This window comes from Limulus polyphemus, unplaced genomic scaffold, assembly GCF_000517525.1.
Source record: "Limulus polyphemus unplaced genomic scaffold, Limulus_polyphemus-2.1.2 Scaffold455, whole genome shotgun sequence".
Classification (NCBI taxonomy): Eukaryota; Metazoa; Arthropoda; class Merostomata; order Xiphosura; family Limulidae; genus Limulus; species Limulus polyphemus.
This window is the reverse complement of record NW_013666065.1, coordinates 142,372-157,852: the sequence shown is the minus strand read 5'-3', so window position 1 is coordinate 157,852 and position 15,481 is coordinate 142,372. Positions and strand designations below refer to the sequence as shown.

The window sequence follows — 15,481 nt, the reverse complement described above, 5'->3', positions numbered from 1 at the left end:
ACTTAGTTTACAAGTAATTCTTAAATAATTGCTGATTGTATGCTTAGTTTAAAAGTAATTCTTAAATAATTGCTGATTGTACACTTAGTTTAAAAGTAATTCTTAAATAATTGCTGATTGTACACTAAGTTTAAAAGTAATTCTTAAATAATTGCTGATTGTACACTAAGTTTAAAAGTAATTCTTAAAGAATTGCTGATTGTACACTAAGTTTAAAAGTAATTCTTAAAGAATTGCTGATTGTACACTTAGTTTAAAAGTAATTCTTAAAGAATTGCTGATTGTACACTAAGTTTAAAAGTAATTCTTAAATAATTGCTGATTGTACACTAAGTTTAAAAGTAATTCTTAAAGAATTGCTGATTGTACGCTTAGTTTACAAGTAATTCTTAAAGAATTGCTGATCGTACACTTAGTTTACAAGTAATTCTTAACTAATTGCTCAATGATCAGATTAACCTAAGATTCGACAAAACTTTTCCTAGTTGGCATGATGTTTAGGATTCTCATCAGATATTTAACAGTACTGACTCCCAGTGGCTCAGCGGTAAGACTACTGGCTTACGACGCGAAATATCGGGTTTTTATACCCGTGGCAACTGATATACCGTGTAACAAGGTAGACGAGCTTTTGGTTATCTAGTTTATAAATAATGTATAGGTTTCTTACATGTTATGGAATTTAAACTTCGTAATTTCCTGGCGTGAAAGATTCTGAAAACTTGGAACGTTTCAATAATTATTTAAAAAAATATTAAATGAACATTCCTTTTTGTTATCTCAGTTCAAAATGTTGTAAGTGTATGTGTAAACCGGCTAATCTATATAATTAAAAGAGTGACGTATATATGTGCGTGGTAAGGTTTTTAAACTTAATTAATTAAACTATGCAAAACTAAAATTAAAAATAGGGAAGTATGGACAACATCACCACATGTGTAAGGGATGGGCGGGTTTGGATACTACTAAGAACTGCAAATGGAAGAGTATTTGGGGAATGGATCAGTCATCCCTTCAAGCCCTATCTCAGGTAGACAGTGTTTATGTGTTTAAAGTTTTGTGTGTGAATTTCTTCATTTGTTTATAGACAATTAGAGTACCGGTACCATCACCCTGTTGATTTTTGATACTTACCTCCAATATTCAGGTTTTGAAAGTGTTGCTAGAACTGATGTATATTACTAGATAATTCGATCAGTTTGTCATTTTTGATCAGACTATTCGGCTCAGTGTCTTTCGTACTAAAGGTACTTAGTAGGTACCACCTTTGTTGAATAGGTTTAACCTCGCAATCGTCGTGACGCTCCGCACGGCCATCAGAATAGTTCTTAACTGTGTGTTCCTAACATCATACGTGAGTAGTCTAAGCAGGTCACTTAAATGTTTTAGTTACCGTAAATACACAGCATTGCCCTTAAATTTGATAAACTGTACATTCCGATACAAAATACCACAAACAAACAAAATGTTTCGTAAGCGAAGCACGAGTTTTATCCTCAGGATATATTAAATGAGTGCTGCTGCTGACTGTTTGCACAAAGCTAATACATGTCAGTAAGCACTGTGGTACTTTGGGATCACTGAAAGCACATGAAACTGTAACATGAATCCTTGCACCAGATCTTACTGAACAGTTGTACAAAGAACCTTTCCACTTGAATGAAAAAAAAAAACTTGACTTCTCAACCTTTAACAAGTGTGCTTAAAATGCGTATTTTTAATGAGTTGTGGCGCAGTCATTAATTAAATGTAAATATAGTTCCAAAAGCTTTGACGTTAGAAATGTGGGAAAGTTTATGCGAGTCATCTGTGCTATATCCACTGCATTTATCGAAACCCGATGTTTAGGGTTCCCATCAGACTTCTGCTGAACCTTTGGGGGAGATAGATTGCGCTCAAGAATCACGCTAAAGGAGCTAAACACTAGCAGATGAAGTTTAGAGAAGAATTTTGAGTAAAATAATGGACTAACATAAACACTTTTTCATAAAGAAACAGGCAATATGATATTTTATGTTTGTTCAACCACAACTACATAAAGTTTTCAAATCCTATATTACTGTTTGTTTTGTTTTATGTTACATATGTACTGTTTGAACATATTGTACAACAATGTAGAGAGCCAGGCTACACAAGTGCTCAATTTGTGTGTAAAATGAAAGTCCGTGAGTTATATGAACCTTGTATGAAAAGGAAAAAATCTGTAGGGTAAAAGTATAATTGAAACAACCTTTATTTCACAAAACTCTTCAACGTATATTTCACTAGAAATTACAAATGACCTGTTTTTACTTGGATTTGAACTGGGGTAATACAATACAGTAATAAAGTTGTTAAATTAACAGGATTTATATCAAACCATTAATCTCAAAATTCCTCTTTTTTTAACTTTAGAAAATAGCTATTTAGTTTTTAAAATAAAACATATTAGCTGCTCTCTTTAGCCTAAAAATATTTTTGAAGTTCCATAGCATTTTTTAAAGATAAAATTTGTAAAAGGAGAAAATAATTCTGAAATAAGCTATTATATACAGATTAAGTTACTAAATTTCCCAAAATAAAATGACTTAAAATCACGAATTTCTGTTAATAGTCAATAAGTATCACCAAATTATAGCTGTTGGTATACGTTTGTTACAATAGGAATGTGGTGGCGCTCCACTCATAATATGTGGATCACGTGCTCGAATGCAATGATCGAACATGCTCGTCATTTCAGCTTTCCTTCTGGTGGTTCAACGGTAAGTCTTAAGGTTTTATAACAAAAAAATTGGATTTCGATACTCGCGGCCTAGCATGGGCAGGTGGTTAGGGCGTTCGACTCTCGCAATATGTGGGTTTGAATCCTCCGTCCCACCAAACATGCTCGCCTTTGAGCCGAGGGGATGTTATAATGTTGGTAAAAGAGTTGGCGGTGGGTGGTGATGACTAGTTGCCTTTCCTCTAGTCTTTTACTGCTAAATTAGGGACGGCTAGCTCAAAGCCCTCGTGTAGCTATGCTCGAACTTCTAAACAAACCAAATCGATACTCTTGATTGGCACAACACAGATAGCCCATTGTGTTTGTTAATAAATCTTTCAGCCGTAGGGGCGTTATCACTTCTGAATTAGAGACAGCTATCGCAGATAGCCCTCGAGTAGCTTTATTACATATATTTTTAATATCCTGTACATCAAATCATTGTAAAATAGGTGATGCTTTGCAAGTGTTTTAGCAGTACATCTATTTCATTTAAAGCCAAGCATGGCCCAGTGGTTAGTTAACGTGTCAGATTATGGATCTAACGCGCGAGTCGTGGGTGTATTATAAGGATGGCTGTCAAATCCCACAATTTGGTATTCTCTTTAGTATGGATAGCTAACACAGACAGCCCTTGAGTATCTATGTGCAAATATCTGAAAACAAGCAATCAAACTGTATCATATAGTTCATAAATTATTTACATTTTTAAAGTTAAAATATAATATTATATATGGAATCATTTGAATTAAAACTGGAAATTCTGAGAACACTTAATTCACTGATCAGAGATAAATATATCAGGTCATCCCATAAGTTCTGTCCGGATTTTAATTCTTTAAAATTTACTAGTAATTTAGAATGTTCAAAGGAAATAAAAAATATTTATATATCATACATATCTTTTTGGACATATTTAAACTTATTAAATTTTATTTTACAGAATAAAGTATTTCAAATTTCACTGATTAAAGCCCTTTGAACATGGAAGTATCTAGGTAGCATTTGAGGCATATAATGCTTTATGAGTTTAAAAAAGGGAACTATGCAGCCGAAGCGACTCGAAATATTCACTCAGCTTATGGAGAAGAATGCCTGAATGAAAAAACTTGCAGAAGATGGTTTGCAAAATTCAGAAGTGGAAATTTCAGCCTTGAAGATGAAGACCGAACACGACGTCCAGTTGAGTTTGATGATATACTCCTTGTGGCATCACTTGAAGAAAATCCTGCAGTATCAGTTGAAGAATTGGCAATGAAGCTTGGTTCAAACCATACAACTGTTCATCGTCATCTTCAACAACTTGGAAAGGTTCCTAAACTTGGAAAATGGGTGCCTCATGAATTGTCTGAAGTGAACCGCAAATCGCGAATTCAGTTCTGCTCTTCTCTTCATTCTCGCGACCTTATCTCGCCCTTTTTGGATAGATATGTGACTGGTGATGAAAAATGGATTTTTTATAAAAAATATTAAACGTCGTAGGCAGTGGCCTAGTAATGGGGAAAAGGCCCAACCACAACCGAAAAGAGAACTTCATGCGAAGAAGGTTCTTCTCTCTATCTGGTGGGATTGCAAAGGAATTATTCACTTTGAGTTGCTGCCAACTAATGCGAAAATCAATGCTCAAGTCTATTGTCAGTAATTAGAGCGTTTGAACGCGGCTTTAAAGAAAAAAAGACCTGTTTTAGTGAATCGAAGAGGAGTGGTGTTTCATCAGAACAATGCACGACCCCACACTGCAAAAATCACGTCCCAGAAGATTGAAGAACTTGGTTGGGAGAAAATTCCTCATCCGCCTTATTCTCCCGACCTTGCTCCTTCAGACTACCATTTGTTCCGTAGTTTACAGAATCATTTGGACGGATTAACTCACATAAGCCATGAGGAGGTCGAAACTGACATTTCAGAGTTCTTCTCTTCGAAACCGAAAGAGTGTTTTAGTAGTGGGATTAAAAAGCTTGTAAGTAGATGAAAAGAAGTCATAGATAATCATGGAAACTACACTGATGATTAAATTTCAATAAAATGAAAGATCTGATTACTCGTTTTCTTTATTTAAAATCCGGACAGAACTTATGGGATGACCTGATAGTATGAAAACTTCTTACTTTACAACCTAGTGGAGACTGAATATTGTGAGATATATATATAATAGTAAATTTAAATTATCCTATACTGATTTACGGTCAGAGCTTATTTGTTTGTCCCGCAGACTTAGAACAAGCAGGACCAAACTTGTCTACCTACTCGGGTGTGACCTTATCTATTTGAAGTAGCTCTTCTATGAGGGTTGCTAAAACGCTCAGAAGGTCACCCAGGCATGATGGTGAGTTTCGTAGTAGGTTTATAGCAATGGTTCCTAACCTGTGGTCCCCGCACTCCTGGGGGTCTGCGGAAATAATACCATCTCATTAAACAATTAAGTTTTTTAATTCTGCTGTTCTTTTAATTGCACACTCAGTTATATATATATATCTTTTATTTGATAGTGAAAAATGGAAAAACAAGTTAATTATTAGTTAGAAAAACAGTTTTTTTAGATAGGTGGAATCTTTCAAAAAACATGGGGGGCCCTTGGTAGAGAAAATGTTGGGAACCGCTGGTCTATAGTGTCGTTGAACCCGAATCTGGCACTGGATTTCTGTTTTCCTTGTCTTCCTCGGGATTCCGGATTTATAGGAGGGCAACCGGGATATTTTCCAGGAGCCTGGTTAAACTATAATAAATAATATGTTTCTTAGTATCACTATTTCAGAAATTAAAACCCAACTCACTCATGATCGTGCTTGCTAAAGTTGGAATATCTATCTTTAAAATTAAGTTACTTCCACAGTGTCACAAGAGGGCACTCAAAAGCTATACTATGAGAACTAACCGTAATGGGGAATGGAGGAGAGGGTCTATTCTGGTTCCTTTTCTTGGGGGGCCCATGCAGTGGCGTAAGTATGCCCCCGCAATTGCAGGGAGCCCGAAGGGCCTGACAAACGTAAGAATTGCTGACAAGGGGAGAGACATACAATTTAATTTGTTTGAACTAAAGGGGGATTGCACTATTATGGTGTAGTAAAAACATTTAGAGAAAGGACAGAGCAGTCTAAGTCCATACACTGACTGCTCAGTTAGTGGTGCGTACTATCATGGTGGAAATATAATAATAATTATAGTTCCACCAGATGTACCACTACGTACTTCGCTTTCACCAATGCGTGAACTAAGCCGAAATTTGATACATACGTAATTTGAAAATAAACGCTAGATGCAATAATAAGTTTGGTTTAAATTTGAATTTTCAGTTAAGTTATTGGTATTAATCAGCCAGAATCGTAACTACAATTATAGAGAAATAAATGTAGGGGACCCAATTATGCGGGGGTGACATCTATTGTAGTTACGCCACTGGGCTCATGATACCTAAATCCGGCCCTGTCTCGGGTACACTGTGTTTGAAACTGCTACACGTAACCCTACTCACAAGTTAGCTAGATCAAACGTGGTACACTTGCCAACGTACGGTCCTCCCACTTAAGGTAGCTATAGAAGTAACGGAGGAGCTTGATCGGTAGGTTGGGACCTCTGTGAATCATAAGGGAGGCCCTTGAAAGTCTTGCAGCGGGTATTCTATGCTAGTCATCATAGTAGTAAAAGTAATCAATTTATATTTAATACAGTTACCTGTAAAAATCTATACAGCATGAAAGGAATTATTATCATAATGAAAAATAATGTTAAAATAAAATAAGTTATTTTACTTTTTTTTTCTAATAGAAATTAATATCCAAATATTTTTCAAAACTTGCATGTTTGTGTGACTGGAGTAGTCGAGATGTTGAAAAGTGTCAAAATGTTTTTTATTTATTAATAAAAAGTGTGTTGAAATCTTTATCTATTTTTTGCAAAGATCTCTTTTCTATAATAGTTACTTTGATGTTTAAAATAACATCTTCCGTGTTGATTTATAAAACGTTTCACTATGCTGCCCTGAAAAAAACGAAGTCAGTGACCTACATTTGGAGAAGAGAAAAAAAAGATATATATTTTTCTGTCTGGAAAATATTCCATCAATGCGTCTCTTAGGATGAAATGAAATGGTTGATATTCAGAGTTGAAAATAAGTACGAAATAAATTAAAACTGATAATAATACTTATTTTAACAATAACTATAAACATAAACTAGTTTATGGTCAGAAGTAAAATAGATAAGAACAACAGCACTTTGTTGCTGAGCGCTCAGTTACCACATATAATTTATCGATAGTGCTGCTATCTAGAAAGAAAAACTCAAATTATTTTTTAAAATGGCTCTAACTGCTTTCATTATACAATTCCAAAATTTAGTAAGTCAACAGCGAACAGCTGAAAGCATTGTCGATCTTTTCTCTCAGTTTTACAGGAATTTTCTAGAAGCTTATAGAATTTATTTTTACATGAAAAGAACTACAGTCAGTGCTACGGTTTAAGTGATAATTCTACGATTTAAGTGATAAGTTATTCAGTAAGAATAATAATGTTAGGTAATAGTGCTTACCAATAAAAAAACTAAGAAAAAAAGAAGAAACTTTGAGCTATAAGTATTGTGGGAAAATGTTTACCCTTAATATCCTAGAATCAGTAAACATTTTGAAGATGCTAACCTGTTTGCATCACACATTGCCAAGTAACTCTGTTTTATCACATTCAATGTACACAGAAAAACGTTGCATGATAATTTCATTTTATAAACTTTGCATCAGTTCGCTGTATAAAAGTTTAAATATAGTAAGGTTTTTCGACCCTATGACAACGGAACAGCAAAACTTGCCTGGAAGTTACTAGCAGGAACAGTACATGCTACATTACTGAACTTTATAACCAAAAGTCCTTAGTGATCATCTGCCTGCCTCTGCATCTGTCCAGCTCTAAAGTGTTCAGTCTCCTTACCGATTGCTGAATTATTAAGAAAAAAAAGTATGTAAACATTAAAATGGCAGAAGCACGTGCACTAGGTTTGTTGTGTTATAATTAGAGTAATCTTAAGAATGAATCCCTTGCGAATTTTATAATCACTACACCGATAGTAGCTATCTACAAGACCATCAGTGCAACCACAAACAGGCACACGAGTTAATTTGTGGCTGGCAAAATATGAAAGATCATGGAAGAAAACCATGTTACAAGGACCCTTGGTAATGGAAAAGTCCAACAATATGAAGAAAGCCTAGTAGTTTCTTCAAGAGAAACATATAATCATTCCATAGCATTCTAAATCTGTATCACTCATATCTTGAGTTTTCTTTTAGAGAACATCATGAGGATGAAGATATGTTTCTTTATTAAGCTATACAATAGGTGGTTCTCATATTCTGAATGTTCTGCTCACTGACAACCAGAAGAAAATATTAGGCACATTGTTGAAATTGTTGAGGTATGCAAGATTGTCATGTGTGTTATACCGCTTGTTTGACATAGACTGTCGGTCAAGGAAGTAGCTAAGTTCCTTTCCACCTAGGTATCTATTGTTCTGGCTCATTCTCCTAGGGTATTGCGTGTGTCTTTTCATGGAAAATATTTCTGTAAAATTGAGCATAACATGTGAAAGAAGTAGAACGTAATTCTTTTTTTTTCCATTAGAATTTCAGGTGATCTCTCGACATTATAACTTCCCATATGTTTCCATGGGAATGCTCAACAGTTACGTGGGTATCACACTCACATTGAAAACGATACCATTGTTTCGTGTATATGGTTATAGGTTTTCTCAGTTAAGAATATACAGATACACAGAGCTCTATAGTAAAAGAGTCATTCTTCATAAATACACTTTTGGGTTGATTTTGTGAATTGAATAAAATTGCTTTATTTTGTTACACATTGTGTCCAGTCTTCTTCATTTCTTCAAACTCAGTCAAATTCAGAGAATTCAACTTTGATCTGTAATACGTTTACTGGTGAACCTCTTGATATTCTGCAAAACCTATCTGATCACTTTGAGAGGAATTCAGTACACCTCAGAATACCACATACCAGTGAAAATATGTCGAGGTTCCATCATGCTTTACCTGAAAAGTCTGTTCAAAGAAAGTTTGTGTCCATTTCTCACAAAAGCTGGATAGAGAAATTAAGGCTTGAATTTTGGATAACTACATCTTGTGGGTTATAGTTTAGAAAAAACTTAACTTTTTAAAACTGGTCACTAAATGAAACACCATTCTTGAATTTGATAACTCAAAAATGAGTCGTATTTCACATTTCATTGACCTCATTTGACAGCAAATTACTTACTTCAGACCCTATCTTTCACATACTCAAGTAACTTGCACTTTAGTTCATTCAGATGCCAGCAAACACTCTGGATCCTGTGCATGTGGGAGACAATCTCTCCCCAGAAGAATATGTTGTGAAGCATCTCATTTATAGCAGGTTGCAAATAGTATGCTTGATGTTTTAAGGGAAGAATAACTTTGCTTCATACAAAAGTATTTATGTAGAAATATCTGCAAAGGAAGAGTGATAACTCAGAATCAGAATGATTGTCTGATCTGATGTGGTAGAAGGGAATTTGCGGTAGTCTTTACTGTACATGGAAGGTGTTTCTTTTTCAGTTTCCTTTCTTTTCTGCAATGGCCAAGCAGCACTTCATTATGTACAAGCTTGTGCATTTTAAAAAACAGTTTAATAAGCGTAAATAGTGAGGGCGTCTGTTCAGCAGCAAAAGGATGCCGCCTCCTGAGGGTTACACAACTATTACGTAATATGCAAATTATGTCATTACCTGAAGGTTTCATAACTGTTATGTAATAGGGTGAGAACGTCCACGAAGTAGTACTAGAGGGCACGTTGCAGGGGTCATATTTCCTCGCAGTGCACCAGAGGGTGCTGCTGTCTTAGGGGAGGGAGTGACATTATAGTTCGATACCAGAAGGCCTGCTACTATAGACGGATACTGTTATCAAGGCTCAATAGGCGAACGTGTTGCTAAGGTTCTATAGGTGGACGGTCTTATTTAGTTTCTTTAGGCATGTGGGCTTACTAGGCATATTATGTGTGTTTTACGATGGTGGATGGTGTTTCTATAGATCGACAATGTTACTATAGTCCCTTAGGATTCATACATATTTCAACTTGTCTCAAGTTATTTTATAATTTTCATTTATATACTTACTTGCGTATATTTTAAAATGGTGGATGGTGTTTTTATAGGTAGACAGTGTTACTATAGTCCAGTAGAACTGCATACAGATTTCAACTCGTCTCTAGTTATGTTTATAGTTTTAATTTACAAAGGCAAATGCTGTTACTAGGTAGATTGTGTTACTAAGGTTCTATAGGCGGATGGCAAATTGTATTAGTAAGGGTGGTGTTCCTATAAATGGATAGTTCAATAGGATGATAAGCTCATCATAGAGTGTGTCAGCAGATGATTACGTCATCAATGTCTAAATTTAATTATATGTTCTTAAAAGTTACAAGTAAGTCCAATATTTCAATCAACGAGACAACTATTATTACATAAGGTATTAAATATGTCAATTGTATCACACATACTATCTTAATTTATCCTTTTTTTCAACGAGACAACTATTATAACATATTATTACATATGTCAATTTTTATCCCACACGTCTTAATTTATCCATTATTTTAATGAGGCCAATATTATATCCAGTAAATTACTTTACAATTATTCATTGCTTTATGCATAAAACACGTCACTAATTCATTCAGTTCTACAGATTTTGCTTTTATATTTAACTTGCATGGCATACTTTTTGCATTTTGGACGTTTTATATGTAAAACACTTATTGCTAATTTATTCCTGTAATTAATATATGGTATAACATCTATTCACCCTGAAAAGGACTCTTACTTAAAACTCATGTTTAGCTTTGTAAGTTAATGTATGTATTTGTTCCACTAAAGGTTAAAGGATCTATATAAATAACTATGTTTAACAATTACTATTGTAGAAACATTATTCTTACCTTTCTGTATAAATTTTTCACAAGCCTTGTTTTTTGATGGATTAGAGCGTTAGGCATAATGCTGAATGATTTCTACTAAAACATATGGGTGCAGATATATATATACAGTGCAGTACAGATATAAACCAACTTTCTTCTGCAATAGACGTTGAGAGATAACTTCTGTCTCAGGTCGCGTGCTCGTCTATCTTACTGAACATAGTCGATATGATCTAGATTCAAGTCCACTGACAGTCTAAAGATTTACCACAAAACTGATCACTGAACGTATGACACTGCTCTCATAAAACTGGTACAATATAGAATCAATAATATTGAAAGTAAGTGTCAACACATTCTGAAAATAGAACGTTTTGTAACACACCACACCGTACATATATATTACTCGTTTTGTAATGATATGTACGAGAATATATCGTACTAAAGTCATGACACTTTCAAACATATACACCTTATCCTTAATTTATTTATTATTCAAATTGCATGCCATTAACAGCCATGCACATAAAAATTCTTGTTTACTGTGCCATCATGGTATTTTTTTCCCTGAAATATGTACAAATGACATTAGAAATGTATTTGTTTACTTTGAGAATATAATGTCTATTTTCCTTATGGGTCCAGACGTCTGGGACACCCTGCACATTAAATATTTGTTGACAAATCAGAAATTCTATTACACTATGAAAATTAAACTTCTTAGTTCACCAATACACAATTTCACACACGAATGAACATAGTTTATAAGCAATAGTGAACAGTTCTTGTAGTTCAACCGTACCAACAAAAACATTTTATATACAATTTAGTCAGTTATAACAAGTCATATACCGTCTGAACTTTTTGTCCTTCATTACTTACATATATGCTTATCAGGGTGGAGCAAAAATTTTTTTGTCTCATGTCGAATTCTCTATGGGTACGATAAATTGTATAAATAAGTAGAAAAATGCGAAGGTGCTAAAATAAAATAAATTAGACTTTTAGAGAAAAAAAAATCCCCTTTAAAAACTATGATAATAATTTATTAACTTGGCGACGATTTGAGCAAGCGCTCATTTTTAAACCAGAAACAAGCCTGTCGGTTCATGACAATTACAGGAACGTTTTGAAATGAAACAACACACAAAACACCATAGTAACGTGAGATAGACCTACGAGAATTAAACAATATAGTAAAAACAATAATAAAATAGAGCTGGTGATTAAAAAACTGTATTAAAAACTATTATAAACATAGAACAACTTTACATAGCAAAGAAAGAAATAACTTAAACATTTTAAGACAATAAAAGAATAATATTATTATTTTTTAATTATAAAAAGCTGAACTGTTTGTTAATACCCAAAGGACTTAAACAACCCAACTTAAAATTATTTCTTTTTTCGATAGTGGTTCTTTATTGGTTTTAGAGGGAGCATAACGTAAAGTTGTTACAAATAATACGATAGACTAAACATATAGATGTACGGATGAAGTGGCTATTCAGAGAATACGTTGATTTAGGGCCTCTAACAGACGTTCTATGATCAATGTAAGGGCAAGTGTTGCATCTGCTCCTCTGACAACTGAACGTACCAACTTGAGTAGCAGATGATAGTTGTATGTTGTTCGGAAGTTGACTATGGACGAGTAAATCTTTAATGATAGTGTCTCGTTTATAAGACATTAGAGGTTTGTTAGGGATTATGTGACCAATAGTATTCTCCTGTGTTATAATGTGGAAGTTATCAAACAATATACGTATTACTTGTGTGTTGAATGGGTGAAGCGTAAGTGTAAGGAGAATGTATTGATGATCAGTGGAAGTGTGTTGATTGTGGGAGTGTGTTGGTTGAAGGGAGGTTGGACGCGTGTAGTTGGAAGTTTAGAATTGTCTACAGTGTTGGTGTTATAATTACTGATATAATTTAAGCTAAGTAAATTCTGGAAAGCTAAATTCGGACGTTTATTGTTAGTATTTAGATTATCTTTGGTGTGATGAAGAAGAGAAGTAGGGTAGCCACGTTTTTCGAAAAAATTAAGCATGTTCATAGGTTTGCTGTTATAATCTTGGTCATTACTGCAGAGCTTACGTAATCTAGTGAGTTGGGATTTGAGAATGTTTCTCTTGACGTATGGAGGATGGCTGGAGGGAAAATGTAAGCTATGTGTGTCCGTCGGTTTGTAATGCACAGACGTGGCGAGATTTCCATCATCAGTGACGGAAATATTTATGTCAAGAAATGAAATGGTTTGGTGAGTAACAGAAGACGCGTATTGGAATGTTGGGTGAAAGGATTGAACGAACTGAACAAAGAGATCGAGTTCATTGTTGCTGCATGTAGCTATACCGAAAACATAATCAATACATCTACAATATAAAGCAAGGAAGGTACCTGTGTAGTTACGAAATATACAATCTTCAATGTAACCAACAAAGAGATTAGCGTAGGAGGGACCTATTTTGGTTCTCATGGCTACACCTTTCACTTGCTTATAGAATCTGGTGTCAAAATAAAAGGCATTTAACGATAAAAATAATTCAACTAATCTAATCAGGGTTTCATTAGGTGAGTCTAGGATATCCCTTCTGCCAAGGTAGTGTTTTAGAGCCTTGAGTCCATCTTCATGACGTTATATCAAATGTGAATAAAATAATCGAATCTGATTTTACTTAAAATTTACATTTTTTTGTAAGGCGTCATTGGTGTATTTAATGTAAGTAGGGAGTTGATGAACTAAAGGGGTTAGGATGGAATCAAGATAACTACAAATAAGTTCATTAGGACAGCTGCATGTTGAAACTATGGGTCTGTCAGGATAGTCAGGTTTATGTATCTTAGGTAGAAGATAGAATACAGAAAGCCTGGAATATCTAACAGTTAAATTCTTATATTATAATGGAAGTTCGTTTTTGCTTATCATTAGCCTTATAGTGGAATGGACAATCTGTTGATATTTATCAAGAGGGCCGTTTTCGCATTACCATAGGTTTTTCTCTAAAAATTTAATAAGTTTTATATGTGTATTTATAATACATATGTAAAATATTGTTCAGTTTGTATTCATTAACTGGTTCCGCAAGATGCCTAAAGTTTCCGATACATATGCCTAGAAATAAACGTTCTGACATTCAACCTGTATTGCATAGTTTCTCGTAAAATTGCTTTAGTTATTCACATTATTCATGCTTAGAAAGTAATGTCCTGACATGCAATCTGTTTTTCATGGGTAGTTAGCTATCAAAATGTACTAATTGGCAACCTTCTTTGAGTTAGCAGCTACTGCGTGAATACAGTGCCCTTTGTGAGTGAATACTTAGTTGTGAGTAAGACATGATTCGAAGAGGGATTGTCACCCTGCTGTAATGCTATATTTTTTTCCACTTCCTTTATTACAGCATTCACCATGAGTTTGACAGGCGAGCTAAAATTAAACATCTGTCAGCATTTCCACAATTATCAGAATTTGACGCACGACCATTGAAAATCAATGTTCTACCAACGATTACAGAAGTTATTTCCCACTATCAGCATATAAGACTAAAATTGAAGCCATGAGCATCAGATGCTGAACCAAATTGCTGAGAAAGTTACTTACGATGTAGAAGATCTATGGAAAAATATTCAATTCCAATCATTTCTCATAATAGCTTGATAAGGAAAATACGAAAGTGTCATGACGAATATTAGGCTTTGATGAAATCAGTTAAGAGGGCTGGAACTCCTATCTCTGATTCTAAATGGTAGAACTTTCTCAAGGAAACACTGAAATTGTTTTATATATCTGCTTGCCAATGCATTTAAACATACAACAATAAGGACATACTTGATTCAATGGTTTCATTTCTAGAAGGATGTGACGTTAATACAGACACTCTTATCGCTGTTGGCTGCGACGGTACAGTGACAAATACTGGGCTTAGAGATGGTGTGCTTAGACTCTTAGAAAACCATTTGGGAAGGTCTCTACAATGGATGGTATGTATGCTGCACATGAACGAAATTCCTCTTCGTCATCTCTTCTAACATCATGATGGTTGCACACGTGGACCAAATGTATTCACGGGAGAAACTGGGCAAGCAATAGCTACATGCGAACAACACTGTATTGTAAAATTTGTTCCATTTCCTGTTGATCTATCACATTGCTTAGAAAATACTGAGTTAAGCACTGATCAGCAGGATTTGTGGGACATCTTCAAAGCTGTTTGAAATGGTAACTGCTCATCAGATTTGGAAAGACCCCAACCAGGCACTTTAAGCCATTCACGATGGCTTACGACTGCAATTGTAAGTCGCATCCAAAAACACTTCAGAATAGCTTCTGGCTGTGTTTGTTTGCAAATTATATGCTCCTAGTTGGTTTCGTGTTAAAATTCATTTTTTGATGTAGAGATGGTGCAAATAATTAGTGTCAGATAATTAGGAGTCCAAGATAGCTTTCAGAAGATTTGAAAGCAGTTTTTGACCCGGTAATTCAGAGAAACTCTTACTATGGTTATCCTGAAAATGGGTATATTGTTATGCTTATGGATGATTGTGAACATGTAAGAAAGCTTGCCTTCGAAATAATAATGGCTGACAGAGTAGCAAGACGTAGTTGCACAGACAATAGATATTTCAGAATTCCCAAAATGAATTTCAATGCATCTGACTACTTTGATTTAATCGTTGACTAGCGAAATGATGGAAGGTTGAAACCTCCTTCAACCCAACATATCTCTGATGAATAGCTAATGGAGTAGGAAGAGATTGCACCAAAATTAGAGCTTGATCAGCTTCGTTATCATACTCAA

General features: G+C 34.6%; 1 protein-coding gene across 1 annotated transcript; it reads left to right on the top strand.

The window, feature by feature from the left end:
- The first annotated feature begins 3,757 nt into the window (after window positions 1–3,757).
- LOC106458389 (histone-lysine N-methyltransferase SETMAR-like) lies at window positions 3,758–4,213 on the top strand. The gene has a single exon (XM_013917898.1). It carries the CDS (start codon window positions 3,758–3,760, stop codon window positions 4,211–4,213), a length of 456 nt encoding a protein of 151 aa, XP_013773352.1.
- The last annotated feature ends 11,268 nt before the right edge of the window (window positions 4,214–15,481 follow it).